This window comes from Aureobasidium melanogenum (genome assembly GCF_000721775.1).
Source record: "Aureobasidium melanogenum CBS 110374 unplaced genomic scaffold scaffold_4, whole genome shotgun sequence".
NCBI classification, from domain to species: Eukaryota; Fungi; Ascomycota; class Dothideomycetes; order Dothideales; family Saccotheciaceae; genus Aureobasidium; species Aureobasidium melanogenum.
In genome coordinates, this window is record NW_024470056.1 from 627775 (window position 1) to 645670 (window position 17896).

The 17896-nt window shown below is 49.7% G+C and overlaps 9 protein-coding genes across 9 annotated transcripts; 6 read left to right on the forward strand and 3 right to left on the reverse strand.

The window, feature by feature from the left end:
- Positions 1 to 135: 135 nt before the first annotated feature.
- Positions 136 to 1081, forward strand: M437DRAFT_41933 (transcription elongation factor; the record flags this gene model as incomplete). Its single annotated transcript, XM_041020477.1, has 2 exons — positions 136 to 595; positions 654 to 1081. The coding sequence occupies 2 exons, from the start codon at positions 136 to 138 to the stop codon at positions 1079 to 1081; spliced, it is 888 nt and encodes a 295-aa protein (XP_040882282.1).
- Positions 1082 to 3225: 2144 nt separating this feature from the next.
- M437DRAFT_73197 (uncharacterized protein) lies at positions 3226 to 3690 on the forward strand (the record flags this gene model as incomplete). The annotated part of the gene is made up of 3 exons (XM_041025986.1): positions 3226 to 3277; positions 3330 to 3452; positions 3518 to 3690. The coding sequence occupies 3 exons, from the start codon at positions 3226 to 3228 to the stop codon at positions 3688 to 3690; spliced, it is 348 nt and encodes a 115-aa protein (XP_040882283.1).
- A 263-nt stretch (positions 3691 to 3953) lies between these two features.
- On the reverse strand, positions 3954 to 5570 carry M437DRAFT_42566 (uncharacterized protein; the record flags this gene model as incomplete). Its single annotated transcript, XM_041020603.1, has 1 exon — positions 3954 to 5570. The coding sequence occupies one exon, from the start codon at positions 5568 to 5570 to the stop codon at positions 3954 to 3956; it is 1617 nt and encodes a 538-aa protein (XP_040882284.1).
- A 666-nt stretch (positions 5571 to 6236) lies between these two features.
- On the forward strand, positions 6237 to 8581 carry M437DRAFT_82236 (proliferating cell nuclear antigen; the record flags this gene model as incomplete). The annotated part of the gene is made up of 5 exons (XM_041027711.1): positions 6237 to 6302; positions 6357 to 6564; positions 7697 to 8167; positions 8224 to 8513; positions 8564 to 8581. The coding sequence occupies 5 exons, from the start codon at positions 6237 to 6239 to the stop codon at positions 8579 to 8581; spliced, it is 1053 nt and encodes a 350-aa protein (XP_040882285.1).
- Positions 8582 to 9110: 529 nt separating this feature from the next.
- Positions 9111 to 10383, forward strand: M437DRAFT_63888 (Ribokinase-like protein; the record flags this gene model as incomplete). The annotated part of the gene is made up of 4 exons (XM_041024324.1): positions 9111 to 9174; positions 9236 to 9448; positions 9499 to 9616; positions 9672 to 10383. 4 exons carry the CDS (start codon positions 9111 to 9113, stop codon positions 10381 to 10383), a joined length of 1107 nt encoding a protein of 368 aa, XP_040882286.1.
- A 215-nt stretch (positions 10384 to 10598) lies between these two features.
- Positions 10599 to 11388, reverse strand: M437DRAFT_13264 (dUTP diphosphatase; the record flags this gene model as incomplete). The annotated part of the gene is made up of 4 exons (XM_041018706.1): positions 10599 to 10676; positions 10725 to 10897; positions 10952 to 11236; positions 11292 to 11388. Coding segments are annotated over 4 exons (633 nt in total), but the record flags the coding sequence as incomplete, so codon positions are not given.
- A 1322-nt stretch (positions 11389 to 12710) lies between these two features.
- M437DRAFT_63890 (uncharacterized protein) lies at positions 12711 to 13175 on the forward strand (the record flags this gene model as incomplete). The annotated part of the gene is made up of 2 exons (XM_041024325.1): positions 12711 to 13038; positions 13096 to 13175. The coding sequence occupies 2 exons, from the start codon at positions 12711 to 12713 to the stop codon at positions 13173 to 13175; spliced, it is 408 nt and encodes a 135-aa protein (XP_040882288.1).
- A 411-nt stretch (positions 13176 to 13586) lies between these two features.
- Positions 13587 to 14437, reverse strand: M437DRAFT_82240 (haloacid dehalogenase-like hydrolase; the record flags this gene model as incomplete). The annotated part of the gene is made up of 3 exons (XM_041027712.1): positions 13587 to 13641; positions 13700 to 14128; positions 14184 to 14437. The coding sequence occupies 3 exons, from the start codon at positions 14435 to 14437 to the stop codon at positions 13587 to 13589; spliced, it is 738 nt and encodes a 245-aa protein (XP_040882289.1).
- A 393-nt stretch (positions 14438 to 14830) lies between these two features.
- On the forward strand, positions 14831 to 16019 carry M437DRAFT_43184 (uncharacterized protein; the record flags this gene model as incomplete). Its single annotated transcript, XM_041020700.1, has 3 exons — positions 14831 to 15512; positions 15610 to 15715; positions 15764 to 16019. 3 exons carry the CDS (start codon positions 14831 to 14833, stop codon positions 16017 to 16019), a joined length of 1044 nt encoding a protein of 347 aa, XP_040882290.1.
- Between the last annotated feature and the right edge of the window lie 1877 nt (positions 16020 to 17896).

A 17896-nucleotide genomic window follows, 5' to 3' on the forward strand; every position in this document is an offset into this window, starting at 1 on the left:
AGCATTCCATACACCAACCTTCAGCTGGACCTTGACAGTCTGGACCACGTGCACTCGAAGCTCGAGCGATCTGCGACTACAATACGACCATCGACAGAGCGTAGCGAACCGTTGCGTAATCACACAATGGCGACCATGGATGCAAAAGACATTGAAGAGCGTGGTAAACAACTGGCCAAGGCTGCGTCAGGCGGCGACCCTCCGGCGACTCTGCTGGCCCTTCTGGACGGCCTCAAGGGATGGACGGCGACGGAAAAGCTGCTGCGCCAGACCAAGATTGGTGTCCACGTCAACAAGCTGCGCCAGAACAGCGATGCCCAAGTAGCCCGCACCGCCGCTACTCTGGTCAACAAGTGGAAGACAGACGTCAAGAGAACTCCTGCCACCGCCGCCTCCAGTGGCACAAACTCGCCTGCTCCTGCAAAGTCCTCTCCCGCGCCCGCTGCTGCTGCAAAATCAAAATCGGAACCTCATGGCGATCCCGAGAAGCGCAACAGTGTGTCGGACAAAATCGATTGCGCTGTCACTGGAAACCAGACTCGCGATGCCTGCATCAAGTTGATGTACGATGGCTTGGCTTTCATGTCGCCTGATGGTATTAACTGCCGCCCAACGACTGCCCATATCCTGCGACTAACCTCATGCTCTCACAGCTTCACAGGACATTTTGACCGTTGCTCGTTCCGTCGAGCTTGCCGCCTACAACGCCTATCAACCCGAGGGCAGTCCCGAGTACCGCCAGCGCATACGATCACTCTACCAAAATCTCAAAAACAAGGGCAATCCAAAGCTCCGTAGTCAGGTTCTATCCGGTTTCATCAAGCCCGAGCGCTTCGTTCGCATGACCCACGAAGAGTTGAAGAGCGACAAGCAGCGTGCCGAGGACGAGAGACTGCAGAAGGAAAACATGGACAAGGCTATGGTTGCGCAAGCCGAGAGGAGCATCAGTGCCAGTTTGACCTGCGGCAAGTGTGGCCAGAAGAAGGTCAGTTATAGTCAGGCCCAGACCAGATCCGCCGATGAACCTATGACAACTTTCTGCGAGTGTACCGTCTGCGGTAACAGATGGAAGTTCTCTTGAGCAACTCACCTTCTTTACATCCTCCCAGCCTCTCACATATCTTCTTGGCCTGGCCTACACGAACGCGCAATGCCCGGCGTGTAGTCGATATTCCACGTCACTTTCTCATATCCAACCTTTTGGGGTTGAACCACCAACCATCACCCACGTGCGAGGGAAGCTCATTTGGAACATGGCATTCATCAGCCAAGCAGCGCGTCCCAGCTGGATGCCCGCCTATTCTTTGCTTGCAGTGTTTGTTGCTCCTTCAATCGAGTACAAAAGCACTCCGAATTGCACGACCTCTGCATCCCAAGTCTGCTATGCTTTATGATCCTCATGTGGTAGTCCTAGTCAGTCTAGAATACATACGAAATCAACAGAACAAACGTCTTGATCCCATCCTAGTGTTCATCTATCTTACCTGAATGTCTGACAAGTAGCTGCTTTCGTGAATGCCTCGCACACAGATGGGAAGGGTTAACAACGAATCATGGGTTTGAGTCATCAGGTTGCAGTCGTTGTCCACCAGGTCTTTTGAGACAGGAGGATGAGTATCTGCATCATGGTTCAGGTCCTTGTCGCAAATCTTCCTGACACTATTTGTCAAAGACCAGACTACCCGAGAGAGATCCAAGCACATTGTTCAGAACACCTTGGAAAGAATCGCAGTTAGGACGATGCTATAATCTGGGCCGACACGTCCCGTGACATGTGAACTAGCGCTAACCGAAACAGGTCAGCACGTCGCTGTTCTCGCAGATCCCGTGAACGAACGCTCGATTGTGTCAACCATAAGATCGTTCTCGAAAACAGATATTTCGAAAGTCGTCTCTGGAAGGTCAAGGCCAGGATTCATCTGGCCTGTCGAAAATCTATGGTGCATGGTCATGATGCCACTCGCAGTTGGATCCTTGGTTGGACCCAAAGTGGTTGAGATATGTTATTGATGAACATTTTGTATTAGTTGCAAGGACGATAGGATATTGTCTCTGCATTGTACCAATGAAGAGGCTGTCAAATGAAGGCAAAAGTCGCATGTCATTATTCTCGAGCTGTTATAGCAGGCAGTTGTTGGAGACTCCGACCAGGGAAGAGGAGACAACAGCGGATTCCTGATCAGCAACGACCGGAAGGATGAAGCGACCATGCTCTTGACAAGGATGATCGTGTTCTGCAAGCAAATGGACTGGACCATGTCACTTCAAAGACATGGCGATATCTGTTATCTAACTTTGGACAAAGTAGACGTTCTTCTTGTCCAGGAATTGAAGAGCTGCATTCTCGAATAAGGTCTCGTCTGATCTGTTCTCAGCATCTGGAGGTTTGAGGATGAGATTAAGAGAGAAGCATATCGAGGCAAACGGTGGAGTTGTTGTTACACACCGATGAAAAGAAGCGATTCCTTCGTCAGCTTCGGGTGACCTCTGGATGAGGATGTTGAAAACCTCGCATCTGGATATTAACATTTGCACGCCATACTCACACTTGAACGCACGCTGTGAGACCCTCTTCTTTGGTCTTCCACTGGAAGCCTCAAGAGGAGAATACATCAGTGTGGCTTTGTGGTCGTTCGCCCGCACGAGGTGATCTTGGAGAGCATTCTCACACATAAGAAAGGTTCATTACCCACTATAGTGTCGTAGCCTCGAGATACTGATGAGTATTCAGCTTTGAATGATACCTTAGCTAGGTAGACACAGCCAGGAAGCTGTCCGAGCTCGACTTGCTTCTCGAACACTGGATTCGTATTGTGATGTTGGAAACACTATGCTGATCATTATCAGGCACACCGAGTCTGCTCTTGAGCTCTGATAGGCATAAGAGAGTCAAGTAATTGACGAGAATTGTGGTTGTATGCTCAGGTGGATCATCAACCAAGGTCCATTGTTCGCTGTTGGTATATCCAGAAGACACATGAAACGACAAAAGTTTTCCAGCCCATGTGAACGAACAGTGTTACTGAATCCTGAGCCCCCATATCACATCGATATTCACCTCTGTTTTCATTCGGCAATATAACAATCAATCATTGACGTTGAGAGAGAGACGATGAACGGTAAAGTCGGGTTGTCGATGGCATCTCCTACTCTCTCCACATTGTCGTACCATCGTCAAACCTCCAACATCCGCCAGTCACACAACATCAACAACAGTCCCAAAATATGGCAGACAATCAGCTTCTAGACCTGGCTACCCCTCCAGCATGTATCGCAGGTTGGTGATTGAAAATGCCAAACATGGAGAGGAGCAAACTAAGCAGTCATAGATTTCTGCTTGATACCGCTAGGTACACCGACCGCTTCCGTGTCCCAGGAGGTCTCCCAGGTGCAGCGTCTGCTTAAAAAGAGTGGACTCGTGTATCACATGCACTCAGCTGGAACAACAGTCGGCAAGTCGAACAATTCTTACTCTCGACATATGCACTCGTTCGGAATCTAACACTGCATCACTCAGAGGGTTCTTGGGATGACGTTATGCGTGTGATTGGCCAGGCTCATTCCATGCTACACGAGAACGGTGTTGTGAGGATCCAGAGCGATATTAGAGTCGGATCAAGAACAGACAAGAAGCAGACGTCCGAGGACAAGGTTGCTGCTGTGAAAGCCATTTTGGACAAGGATGAGTAGGCCTAAAACTTTACACACTCGGCACATCGGATTACTAAAGAGTTGAGTTCTTGAGTGTTTGAAGTAAAATGTCGTAGGAATCGCTATCAAAAAATCTCCAAACGAAAGCTTTTGTACACACTGGCTGTGGATCGTGTGAACCAACCGATATCGCAAAACCACATGCCATGACCATAAACCAATACCCTCAGAACTCCACGCTTCGTCAAAATAAAAATACAGTCAATCTCTGAAAACCTTCAGAATTTGGAAACATAATATGATCATGCAGCATAAGCCGGGGGTGGGTGTTCCGGCTCCTCGGATTGGTGCCAAAAGCCGCCATTGGTGGCCTTTTCTTCTTGGACGCGTCGAGTCACTTCGGCAGCCATCTTCATCATCCAAGCTTGCTCTAGGATGCCGCCAGTAGAGCCCTCGGAGTTGAAGCGCAGACGCGATGCGGATGAAGAACGATTTGCGGATTCCGCCTTCTTGTCTTTGGGTCCAGGTTGAGTCTGAACAGCAGATAAGGCGGGACGTTGGGGTTTGGATGTTGTTGGGGTTGGAGTTTGGGTTCCAGAGATGGGCCTCGACTGCTCCTGCGAGGCAGAAAATCGAACATGGGATGCAGGTGTCTTCTGCGCAACCTCTGGCTCGGCTTTTGGAGTGCGACGAGGAGTTTGAGGAGGCTCCGTGAGTGTGATAGTAGGAGCAGAGACCTCTTCGCTGACGTTGGTCGTAACACTGTCAGCATCGTTGGTGTTCTCCTCGGGGACGGCCTTGCGCAAGTTGACAACCCTGTTCTTTCTCTTTTTAGCAGCATGAGCTCTTGATCTGCTAGTACCCATGGAGTAGACGGTTGACGATGTGGATTGGCTGGCAAGAGAAGGCCTACTGGAGTGTGTTGGAGCATCCGATACATCGGACGACGCCGATGACCATGATTTGGGTGTTCCAATTGACGAATGTATCCGCGACAAGGGGTTTGGACGAGCTAATGGCGTTGCGACTGCAGATGAGTCTTGAGATTCCTTGGAGCTGGCCCAAGCACGGAAAACAGTATCGCGAATGGCAGGGGTAAAGAGGGAAAGAGTTTGCTGTGACTCGCTCAAGGCAGCAAGGCGGAGCAGATTCTTTTGCGAGAAGGATGCATATGTCTCAGAAGACGAATCCAGAGAGAAGGGAGAGGGATCGAAGCCGTCTGCCCACGAGTCGACAGGGTCCTGTGGAGGGCTTGCTAGAGGGTCGATAGGACGTTCCGAAGCCTGCACAGGCTCCTTGGCTTCATCGTCTTGGGCTTGTCGGTACTCTGGAACGAAAGCTCGCAACGAGAGACGGTGGATGATGGCGGGAAGGTCGTCCATGAACAAGACACGCAGTTGAGCTTCGATCTCTTTCTGTAGGTAGTTGCGGACAAAGGGGATGGAGTCGAAAGTGGACGAGACCTTGAGAGATTCGAGAGGGTCGTTGCGGAAGACGAGAGTAATGCCCTTTTGGCGTGAGAAGACGAGAATGACAAAGCCTGACAGACGGATGTCTGAGAGGGTGATTTGAATGGGGATGGTGAGACCAGAAGCAGCGGCCAAGGGCTGAGGAGAAGCAAAGGCGGGTTTTGTGGACAGCGAGGTATTGAGAGGATTTGCCTGGACACGGGTCTTGAGAGTGAGGTAGGCATCGCCAGCGTAGGACATTTTGAAGATGCCGCGGAAGCGGTCTTCAGCCAGGTCGCCAATTTCGAGGATTTCGAGCTCGGGCGGGACGGAGCCCAGGTTCAGCTCGTTGACGATGATGTCGTCAACGATGATGGGAGGCTTTGGAGATTTGTTCAGGGCGGTGGTGAGCATGTCGCGGGCGCGCGACGTGTCGCCGATGAGCGGAGACCAGTTGAAGTTGAAGGCCATGGTGGTTGTTGCTTGTCGGGCGCAGGACTAGAGGGTCGTCGTGGTCGCGTGCCGGCGCATCGAAGGGCAGGGATGCAAGATGCTATAATCAAGATGCGAATACGTCGTGCAGGCGGATGGTGAGACGAGATTGTATGTCGCAAAGAGCAGAGAGCACAGAGCAGATATTGCACAACAATGCAGGTTGTTTACTGGCAGTTTGGATTGTCAAGTGATGATGATGAAAAGGATGACCAACGGCACCGGTTTCAAGATTTTGCCGAACGCTGCTCCTTCCTCGCTTGAGCCAACTGTGGTTCGAACCATTCCGAGTCCAGCCGTTGTTCTGCTCTGTCTTGTTCCGACTGGCACACGACCCGCAGTCATGCAATCAATACTCGTGACATGTGAAAGGCGTGCCATGCGATACCACGGCATGACCTGTCTCATGGTTCAGGCCTCCTAGAAACTGCGTGATAATTGGTCTTGTGCGAACCTCGGAAGGACCCTTTCACTGCTGATGTCAGAGGTTGGCACTGGGAAGCAACGTTCCGTGTGTGCGGAGAAGTCCAGGCTGGAGCTCTGCCCATGCACATCTCATACACCTGATTGCGACTCTCTAACCCTGTCAACATCCATCAATCTAGCTCTCCACATCACATACCCACACACACACACAGACTCAACATGCTGGACGAACGCGAGCTGGCCATCAATCCTGTCGTGCAGGAGAGCATGATGCACAATGCCAGGGTAATCCCTCTTCCACCCAACAACCTCTGACCTCCTCCAACTAACTCGTACCAGACAGTTTCCAACATCCGCTCTCTGACTGCCTCTCTCTTTGGTGTTGCTGCTGGAACTCTTGGTCTTGAGTCATTCCCCGGCTTTCTCTTCTACGCTCTGGGCTCCCTCGTCGTCTCCCTGCTCATCTTCTCCCTTCGCGCCAACATCCAGCCGAAATCATACTTCCACTCGCCCATCGCTGACCTTTGGATCGGCGACCTGTTTGGAGGTCTCATGAGCTTTGTTCTCACTTGGACCCTCTTCTACGGCCTCGTTCGCGCATGATTCGCCTCCGTTCCGTCAGCCATCCTTCTGCTATTTCCGTTTCACGGTCACGCACAACAACTCGTATCCCACTGAGGACATCCCAATCGCCAGAGTTACGCAATCATGTGTACTACACCAGTCAAGGACCAAGTTTTACAACAAAGCTCCGTCTGTTTCTCTTCAATGCCCTCATTTCAGTGAGGATCGAATCCTGGGTCAGGCCATACAGCATGTCTTGTGACAGCTTCAAGTCAAGTCAACGCAATTTCACACGCTTCCAAGATAATGCAGTGGACGTTCAAATTCTCGAAAATTGAGGCTGCTGGCAGGAACAGAATCGTCGGGAAATTCGTGTTGCTAGAAGAATTTGCAAGCAAGCGCGAGCTCAAGCTGCAGCTCGATTGACAAGAATGGAAGAAAATGTAGAGATCGATGAGAACGAGCACGTCTTTGTACCTCGCCTTATGTGGATGGAGCGATCTGTAAACAGGACTCTAGCTATCCCATGTGATTCGGATGCAGTTAGATATGTTCTAACCACGACGTTGGGTCGAATAAACTACTTTCCTAGCTTCTTGTGACTGTCATAGTCTTTGTGAATTGCAGGACCGAAAGTGTTGTGCCGTTCATCCTCTCCGTACACTGAAGTCTGTAACTTCACAGTACTCGGACTACAGCTAAGAGCAGAATATAGACTATGAAAAGGCATACTTATCTTGAAAAGCAGAAACATGTCCACGGAGCGTCGACAAAATGTTACCTCTTGTGGGTACCATCTTGTCTTCTGTTACTGTTATGCATTTAATAGTGTTCGTGAATAGTAGGATCGAAAGTGCTGAGCCACTCATTATGACGCGAAATTGATTGGATCGCGTCTCACACGCGTATGCTCTAAAGTCGCGTCCCGTAGCTTCTTGTTCTTCCCTGACTTCTCTCTCTCTCTCGCAAACAATCACATTTCGATATACTTGAGCAGATCAATCGTCTGTCAATCCCATCCACACTTTACTCTAAACTTCTTTCAATCCATCACACATCAACAGTAAGACCCCGCAGTCACGCATCATGACGACCACAAACTCACGTCTGCGCAGTGCTTGAGGCACGTCTCGAACAGGCCAACCTTCTCAAGAAGGTCGTCGAAGCCATCAAGGACCTTGTCCAGGACTGCAACTTCGAATGCAACGACTCCGGTGTCGGCCTCCAGGCCATGGACAACTCACATGTCGCCCTCGTTTCCATGTTGCTCAAGGCCGACTCCTTCTCCCCCTTCAGATGTGATCGCAACATCGCCCTCGGAATCAACCTTGTTTCCCTGCAAAAGGTCCTTCGCGCTGCCCAGGACAAGGATATCCTGACCCTCAAGGCCGAGGACTCGCCTGATGTCGTCAACCTGGTCTTCGAGAGCTCCGAGAGCGACAGAATCAGCGAGTACGACATTAAGTTGATGGACATTGACCAGGAGCACCTTGGTATTCCTGACACCGACTACGCCGCTTCCATTACTCTTCCCTCGGCTGAGCTCCAGCGCATCTGCAGAGATCTGTCTGCCCTCTCAGAGTCCGGTGAGTTTCTAGAATTATTGTGCCCTGACTGAACACTACTGACATAGTTTGACTAGTCAACATCGAATGCACAAAAGAGGGAGTCAAGTTCGGCTGCACTGGCGACATTGGCTCGGGATCCGTCACCCTTCGCCAGCACACCAACGTCGAGAAGGAGGACCTGAACGTCGACATCCAGCTGTCAGAGCCCGTCTCTCTCACCTTCTCACTCAAGTACCTTGTCAACTTCTGCAAGGCTAGCGGTCTTTCAAGCAGAGTCAAGTTGTGCCTTTCGACTGATGTGCCGCTCATGGTTGAGTACTCGCTTGCAAACAACAGCTACCTGAGATTCTACCTCGCCCCCAAGGTAAGCCGACCTGCTGATTTCGAAAGAAACCACAAGCTGACACATAACAGATTGGTGACGAGGAGTAAACGTGGACTGCAAGGGATTACAAAGCATGATCATGGCATGAAAAGGTGTTTACGGCGTTCTAGCGACTTGCTTGAGGAGAAGGACGGCGCTGCCAAAGAGCATGTACCGAGACTCGGAGATGGATAAATGTTGTTATACCAAATCGAACAAGATGATAATACCAAGCCGCACTGTCCAAATGATTGACCAAGTAAATTTTGATGACCCTGGCCGAGCCCCGCCGACGTCAGCCGGCGTTATCGCCTATCTCCCGGGCCCAATCTCGTATCTGTTTTTGTGCGATGCCAACATGGAAGCTAGATAATTAGACAAGAGGCAACTCATTCGTCTGCTTACAAAAGTCATGGCCGAAGTTCCAGAGACACACGTTCTGGCAGTCGCCAGCCATGTAAGAGCTCGAGATAGGCACCCTGGGGGTTAACCATACATGACGACTGACGGCAAGCAAAGGTAGCATACGGGTAAGCCTTTCGACAACGATGCAAGCGACCAGACGTCTGACATGGCAATAGCTATGTAGGCAATACCATGGCCACGTTTGTCATGCAAGCCCTCGGCTGCGAGGTGTCGGCCATAAACACGGTACAATTCAGTATGCTTCCGCTACATTCCACTATACGACCGCAGAACAAGCACGTCTGACCCATAACCAGGCAACCACACGGGATACAAGCAGTTCAAAGGACGCAAGACTCCTGCCGAAGAAGTCACCGAGCTGTACGAGGGTCTGAAGCAGTCGCACCTCAACGACTTTGATGTGCTCTTGTCTGGCTACTGTCCCAGTGCTGGAGTCGTGCAACAGGTTGGCAAGATAGCACGCGAGACCAGGTTTGCATCGACGACAAAGCCCGGTGCCTTCTTCTGGGGTACGTGCAAGAGAAACACAATGGAGAAGGACAGAAGCTGAAGTACACAGTGCTCGACCCTGTCATGGGCGACGAAGGCAAGATCTACGTCAGCGAAGAAGTAGTGCCGGCGTACAAGAGCCTGCTGAGAGATGCCGATCTCATTCTGCCCAACCAGTTTGAAGCAGAGTATGTCTTTGCTGTAAGCAATATTGGGCTCTAATGGATTACTAACGTGCTCTAGACTGCTCTCGGGAGTCACCATCACAGACTTCAAGTCTCTTGCTGAGGCTATTCGTGTACTCCACCGCTCGCATCGCGTACCGCACATCATAATCACATCCGTCCGACTTCCTCACGACACTGAGCAAGGAGACGAGCCCGAGCTTTCAATCGTAGGATCCACTGCCGATTCCGACTTCAACCCTCGGTTGTTCCGCCTAAAAGTGCCTGCTTTCCCCGTCTTCTTCTCTGGTACTGGCGATATGTTTGCCGCCTTGATAGTGGCAAGGTTACGGGAAGCATGTCTTGCTGCCGACCTTTTGACCACGGCACATTGGCAGTCGCCAGACGATGTTGCAGCAACGGAACTGCCTTTGGCAAAAGCTGCCGAAAAAGTGCTTGCAAGCATGCACTTGGTGCTCAAGAAGACCATGGACTCACGGCAGGAAGAATTGGAAAAAATGACACGTGCTCAAGAATTCAACACTGGCATTGGTGAAGAGGCGGACAAAGACAACGAACGCGAAAAGCATCTACGATTGACAAAGGCAGCCGAGGTCAGAGTTGTCAGGAATTGGAAAGACTTGGTCTATCCTCCAGACATCGAGGCTTTCAAGGCGCATGCTGTCAACGTCGAGCTAGACGCTAACCTCCCAATCGAGCCCGATGAACTTGGAGTAGTCAACATGGGCACTGGTCATGAGATTGGACAAGGTGCTGTGCACCAAACTTGAGTATAAAGATTTGACTTGTGCTTTTTTTCTGCATCATGATCTTGCATCACATACCCTCAATCGTTTCGAATATCATGACTCTTGCATTATTCCCTTTTCCTTTTTACGCCATTTTCCCATGATTCGCCATTAGATCAGCAGTTCATCTAGTTGCCGTTAATCGGTGCGCCTCCATCAGCAGGAGGATTGACAGGAGGGATGATGTTGGCAAAGCCGCCAGTCGAGCCAAAGCCTCCAGCGCCACGTACACTTTCCGGAAGCTGATCGACTACGAGAACCTCGGGGGTATAGATCTGGCTAGTGTTAGCGGTTTCAACAAATAGCGAAACGACATGACTTACTCTCTCAATGATCAGCTGTGCAATTCTGTCTCCTTCGTTGATGGCAAAGTCGGTCTCGCCCAGGTTGAAGAGCAAGACCTTGAGAGGACCGCGGTAATCAGCGTCAATGACACCAGCACCGACATCGATTGAGTGCTTCGCAGCAAGTCCAGAGCGAGGGGCTACCCTGCCATCTTTGTGTAATGTTAGAAAAGCTGAAAGACAAGTTGCAGATGGTCGAAACATACAGGTGTCGGCTGGTACAGCAATTGAGATGTCGGTGTCGGCAAGCACCTTTCCTCTAGCAGGCACAGTGGTGCTCTTTGATGCATAGAGATCATAGCCGGCGGCGAACGCACTGCCACGGGTGGGAGCGCGAGCGGTTGCTGAAAGAAGCTTGATCTGGAGCGCTGGCGGAGGAGGCTCGAGGTTCATTGGGGGAAGATGAGTAGCGGAGGCAGACATGTCGGGGTTCTGATGCTTGTGGGGAGGTGATTCTGGAGTAGGAGTAGCTGCTGGGTCATTCAAAATGGCTGTCGACTGATTAGCACTAGAGCATCAACCAAGCTTCGGAGCTATACCACTCACACGCAACTGAGAGGTTCGCTGCGGGCTCAATGTGCTTGATACGCTTGGGCGACGGCGAGGCAGGCAGTGAAGGAGGCTCCCTTTCCACGGCAGGGGTATGAAGATCCATTTTGCTGTTGATGGAGAGTCCGAAGACGCGCTGGCGTGCTTTGGCGTTTAGTGGTTTCACAAGTCTGTACCGCTTGCACGTGAGCTTGCACAATTTAATACAGCTACCCAGTCCATCGACCAAGCTGCTGGGCTCATCAGCGCTTCGCCTTTGTTTCAGTCAACCTTTCCAGAAGCTGTCAAATCGCACGGTGATCAAGGCCTTCATTCATTTACCGATAGAGCAGACTACGATCCAAGAGGCTCCTTAATACAATACACGTCACGTCAAAGGACCCTTGCACCCTTGACTGCTTTCTTCCTCGAGCTAAATTACCAGTAAGGGTTTATGCTTGAGTTCGACAACTTGATTATTTCCGACCCTAGCCTTACAAACTCTCGAGCGTATCTGATACCTCACTTAGCTCCGCAAGTGCCTCAAGATGTCGTCGTCGTCTGAAGGGCCTGAATTATTGAAAGACTGTTGACTATGATGCTGCGTGGCTGAACTCTGTAAGCCGATCATTTCGAATCATCATTCGTCAGCTCTTCGTGGAGAGACTCAGATAAGCCGGGGAACAGGAAGAGTCAAACTCTCCTCTGCTCTTGTAGTCAACTCGGGGTCTGCAACGGTGTACTGTTATGCCGTAAACGCGTCACCATTAAAGGAAGACGTTGTCGGATGTCTGGCCGACTCTGGCGCCGCGACATTTTCAACAAACTGTATCCGACTTGCCGTGCGAAGGTTGTTGCGGTTGTCACCGTTCATAGGGCTGGATAATGGGCATCAAGCAGTTCCCCCGCCATCTCACTACCAGGGACCTGGCCGAGTTCGGGTCACTGCTCGTCATGTTCTTGTCTAGAAAATCATTCTTGTCTGCTGTTTTGGACTCGCACTAGCTTGACTGAATCTATAATTTCTGCCCGACCCTCGTGTTTCGTAAAAGTTCTGCCTGATTCTCATGTTTCGCAAAGACCGCTAGGCGGAGCGGTGGCTGAGTGAGTGTCTTAAGGCCCTTGTTGTCCTGGGCTTACGACTACCTACGCCGCCCGTGACGTGCATCGGCCTGAGATCTGCACTGTTTGACCGAGAAACCAAGTTAGGGTGGGTGTGCTAGGTTTGACTCTCCGCATTTCCGTCCCAGGGTGTGTGCAGTACATTTTAACGGGTACATATATCGACCTAATCATCTGCTTCTGCTGCGGTCATCATTTCCCGCAGCTATCCTGTTCCCACGAGCAAACATACAAATTCTGTTCTGCCCCACGACCTTTCGTGATCCGACTACTACCTCTCTTCACTACCACTACTTTTCGTCAATACTCAGAAGAATGTCTACAACATCCTCATTACATTCAATCTTCTTAGACGATGAGCTCCCGGCGTATGAAGAAATCGCATTGCCTCCCAATGTCACTATCGAAGAGCGAGAGATTTCCTCCGATGACGAAGACGACGACGACGACTACGAATATTCCTCCGATCAATCAGAGCACAAGAGCACCATCAAGCAAAGCACAAAAACAATCGCCAGCCTGAAGTCATTTCTCTCAAGCTCGATCACGGTCGCTTCGGCCGAGTTTCAGAAGTCCACCATCACATTCGACCAAACTGCCACGCCGACTCGTCCCAAGTCAGACCGCAAGCCATCATTCAAACGTGAGTACAGACTAATCAATTGTGAAACAATCTGAACATCTACTAATCAAATTTTAGTCGCTCCTATTCAAACGTCAACTCTACAATCGCGCAGAATGGCCATGCGCTCAACACTGCAACCGGAAAACACCCTATGAGTGTGCTATCTCGGCTAATACGAATTCACTTTGATCAATATCACGACCGAAACGAATCTGGATTTCTGGCATATACAGGAGATGGATCCATTGGAGTATTTTTTTTGTCGGATTTGTCTTGTTCTTCAGATACCCAAGCATGGCAGGAATCAGCGATTTTTTTTTGTTTATTTTTTCGTTGCGACCTCTGTCGATGGTGGCGCGCGTGTCCTCAAATAGTTATCATCTTGATAGATGTACAGGATCTAATGAGAGTATGAGCTGATTGAAGTTATCTCAAATATCTCTGTATAGCTTATTTCGTCTACTTATGTGTACATAAGGTCCTAGTGGCCATTTCGATCGACATGGGGATTTGTGTATTTGCGGTGTCTTCAACTTGTGAGCACATTCATGAAAACTATATAGACCTCACCGAGGCCTGCTCTGAAAGCCCTTCTCCAAGATATCAATCAGTTCGTCTAATCTGGTGAATAGGGTTAGGTTAGTGGAATAAAATTGTAGATGACATCCAGGCCACGTACCGGCTAATGACCAAGTCAGTTCTAGGATCCTTTTCGAGGTCTTCTTTGCCTTCACTCCTGAGTAACACAGTAGCTGCTCCGGCGTCGTGGCCAGCGATGATGTCGTCAATCGAATCGCCAACCATGATCAAGGGAAGTGGTCGCTTCGCCGTGGGTCGACCCTCGTCTGACACGTCCGACTCCCCTATGATCCCCCATTGCTTTGCAATATGCAAGATGCCAGCAGGCGATGGCTTGGGAGGGCGGAAGTCCCTTGTGACGATTGGCGCAAATGCGTTGATATGACCTGGCAGGTGATTGCTCAACAGATGCTCGACTGGGGTATTGAAGTTTCTCGTGCAGATCCCCTTCTTGATATCATTGGTGTCCAAATGCTCCATCAAGGTGACCAATCCGGCTTGTGGAATTTGCTTCGCCATAGCTTCTCGCCTTGACATCTAATAGTTAGCATATGACTCGTGAAAGTGAAGAATCAGCCACATACTCAACATCTTCGATGATCTTGTGGGCTTCCTTCTGCTTCGTTTCTGATAGACTGTATACGTGATCCAGAATATCCTCGCCCTTGGTAATCCCAAGCTTGCTCCTCATCTCGGTGAACATATAGTTTTGCGGTTCGCAAAGTGTTCCATCAACATCGAAGACAATGCCCTTCAGCACCATGTCACCGTCAATGGCGTCATGACCTTTGCCTTTGCTTAGAGGTGCAAAGCGTCTTGTAGGATGTAAACTTGCCATTGCCAATGTTCTGACGCTTCTGTATGACAGTATCTTAGTGAATTTAGCTTCTGAACGTAGGAAGCTATTCATGGGATGCAAGTGTTGTAGGTTGGAGGATGAAGTTCGGCTAAGCTTTGACAATTGAAGTGAAGCGTCAGATGGTCCACGTCCAAGGAAGGAAGATCGGCGAAGATAGCCGACCAACATTTGGCGAACCTTTTCAGTTTCGTCTGAAGATAAGTAGATTTGTATCATCCAATACATTCTTCTGCCTCTTACTAGGTAGATTGTTCATGATTTACCTGCTGCACAGAGGATGAGAAAGCCGGCCAAAGCGGGTTTTGGACGTTTTTCTCCCACAACATCACATTGAAGATATCGAAAGCAGACAACATAATTTCAAAATACAGCATGACCACCGTATATTACTCGGACTCGGCACGCGGACACATTAGTTTGACAAGTCAAGTGGAAAATCAGGATCCCGCCAGACTTGAGTATCTCGCTGAGGGCAACGCGAATATTGTTTACACCTTCAAAGAAATCGCCAACAATGTGCTCCCCCATGGCTTCCACCATAAGCTTTTGCGATTGAGGAAAGACAAGTCCTTTATTCAATCCACAAAGTTCCAATTTGCGACTTTTCAAGAAGAGTTTGTTCCATTGTTTCGACCAGAGAACCTTGTAGAACAAACCTTGATTGCTTTGGATGAAGCACTTACGAGAAAGCTCAACCAAGAGCTCGAAGAGCACGAGAATGCGAATTTTCGAAAGAGGTTGCGACACGGCGATCGGTTAGCGATGGACAAGTATGGCTTGCTAATGACTGACATGACTGCTCGTCATGGCGAGTATCTTTTCGAAATCAAGCCTAAGTGGTTACTACAATCACCCGATGCCCCTGATAGCTCGAGAAGATGCAGAACTTGTGCTCTGAGGCTGCAAAGAGATCAGGCAGCGGCTCAAGGCGCCATGATGCCGAAATCGGGTGGATTCTGTCCTCTCAGTTTGGTTGACGACGACATTCAAGAAAGACAAAGGGCTTTCAAAAGCATCATCGAAGCACAGGCTGATAATTTGTCTAATGATACTGGTATGTTTCTGGCAACGAGTAGTACGATATCACTATCGTATATGCCTTCTCTCCTGCACGTCATCATATTCTTTACCCATCATTGACCAAATTGCAGTGGAGACAGTCGTCAAATTTCTGTCTGAAAAGGGTTATCAAGTCCTGGAGACTCTGCGCGAGCACCAGGCACGACTCGATAAGTACGGTCTATTAAGCTCAAGCGCGTAAGTAAATTCATCGCACAAATACCTGACAACTCTAACAACAAGCAGCGAGGGAGCATCGGACGAATACTCAAAAGCAATGACCCTACGCGACTGTGTATTGTTTATCAAAGGCTCACTAGATGCATTTGAAGACACAGCAGATATTCGTTTAGCAGACCTGGACTTCAAGCATGCCCATCCAGACAAGGTAGAAAAGTGGATGAGTACTGAAAGAACGCTTATAGAGCAAGGGTGGTACACGAGCACTGAGATTGACGAAGGAGCCGACTCAACCTGTTTGCTTACTCGAAGGTCGCTTTGAATCATACACATAGGGTCATGGCGTTTTTTTGTGTCTTTAGTGTTCAAAAACACTTACCGGCTGAGTAAGGAGCGATATAGCCAGATCTTAGGCGCATCGAACCGAGATGCAATGGTGAGATGCTTCCTCAAGAATAGGGGTGGATTGTTGAGCTGAATTTGTGCACAGCAGATACCACCAAGACGAATCGTTGTCTCGAGGCTTGGTTGACATGTGTAGAGGGTACTGTGAGCTACGGAATGCTTGATCCCCAACTTTCGTCGTCTCACTGGTGTTGGCGAGGCTACTACCGCTGCTATACCTCTCCGCCACGATCACTAGAGAGTATTCATTCATCACCGTACACTCAAGAGCACCTGCGAAATACTGGAAGAGATCTCTGGATACACAGCGCTGAGCAGAGCTGAAGGCCCTAGGGATCGGATGCCCGAGAGGGAGGCTAGTAAATTTTCAGGTCGGTGAACGAAATGGGGCGAGTACTAGAGCGCCTCTAGCTGTAGTGTGAGAGACAGACTCTCGCTCGTCAAAACGCTTGGGAAGAAAGTCCAGGAGCTGCTGAAGAAGTACGGATTGGACAAACTGCAGATTCAAAATGTTTCACCACAAAGAGAAACTCGAGCCTTCTTTAAGCTTGTGTTAGATGCACTAAGCGTGAAAGATTGAATGGCGTACTTGAGTAGTCGTTGGTTCTGCAGAAGGATATTTGGATGCTCCAACGAAAAGGGTCTTCTTCCAAATCCACCTCGACGATGCCTTTGATACCCGTTGAGTGGCATTTAGAGGAAATCACGCGCAACCCAATTATCAACCACGCAATTAGATACCCAGTCGATGATGTAGGTAGATGTATAATACGTTGGGTTTCCCATGATAACGACCAGCTTGTGGCATACGAATGGAATTCGGTCCAGCAGCAGCCTACAGGTTGATATGCATATGAGCAAAGCGCATGGAATGTCTTTTGACCTCTTTCTCAGCGCGCTCGGTCTTGATTATGTGCATAAAGTTCGTAAGGCTTGCAGGGCCGCAACCCCGGGAGTTCTCTTGCTGGACCGTTCCCATTCAAGTGACTGACACGCTGTCGAACGCGCCAGCATCCCAATTCGAACCAGGACGCAGAGCAAGCAGAATGACATACATAGGCAGAGCATTCGGGTTCCTTGTGGAAAGTCTGTTTGAGGCACATCCAAGAGACGAATCGAAAGCCATGATCCGTCCGCGCTTGGTGATTTGAACAATGATTCAGTGGTTGCCGAGAGAGTTGCGTGCAGACGTGACAGTAGTATGCTTTGCGACATATGCGCACATGGAAGTAGCAGCCCTATGGAACTAACGCGCTCGGCAAGTGCGTGATGAACGCTGTCTTGGAGATCCGAAGTGACTGTGTCCGCAGTGTTGTGGATATCTTCTGTGCTCGTGTTGTCATTGGATTGTGCAACTCCAATGACAGCAGTGTAGAGGACTCGATTCTCATGGTAAACAGTCGATTTAGGATATGCGCTGCAGACGGTATGTACAATGCAATCAATCAAGGCATTGTTGTACCGTGACTGTCTTACTGCGCTTTGAGTATCGTTCTTTGTCAACACAAACGCGCATCCTTGACGGTCCGGGCATCGATCGAGATCATTCTAGCCATGCCTTTAGCAGGGGTATTCATGTTCTATCGGCGCGTGATGGCTGTGCGACGAAAAAGGGTTTCGACAAATGACAAAGAAAAAGATGCGAATCAAAGGACGTCCAGCAGAGAGCGGCTTCGTGCACGCATGCAGCAAGGACAGATAGGCGTCCGGTATCCTTCACCACACGATACTCTGGTACAAAAACGGCAGGGACGACTGCGGTCAGAAACTCCACATGCATTTGAAGATCGCTAA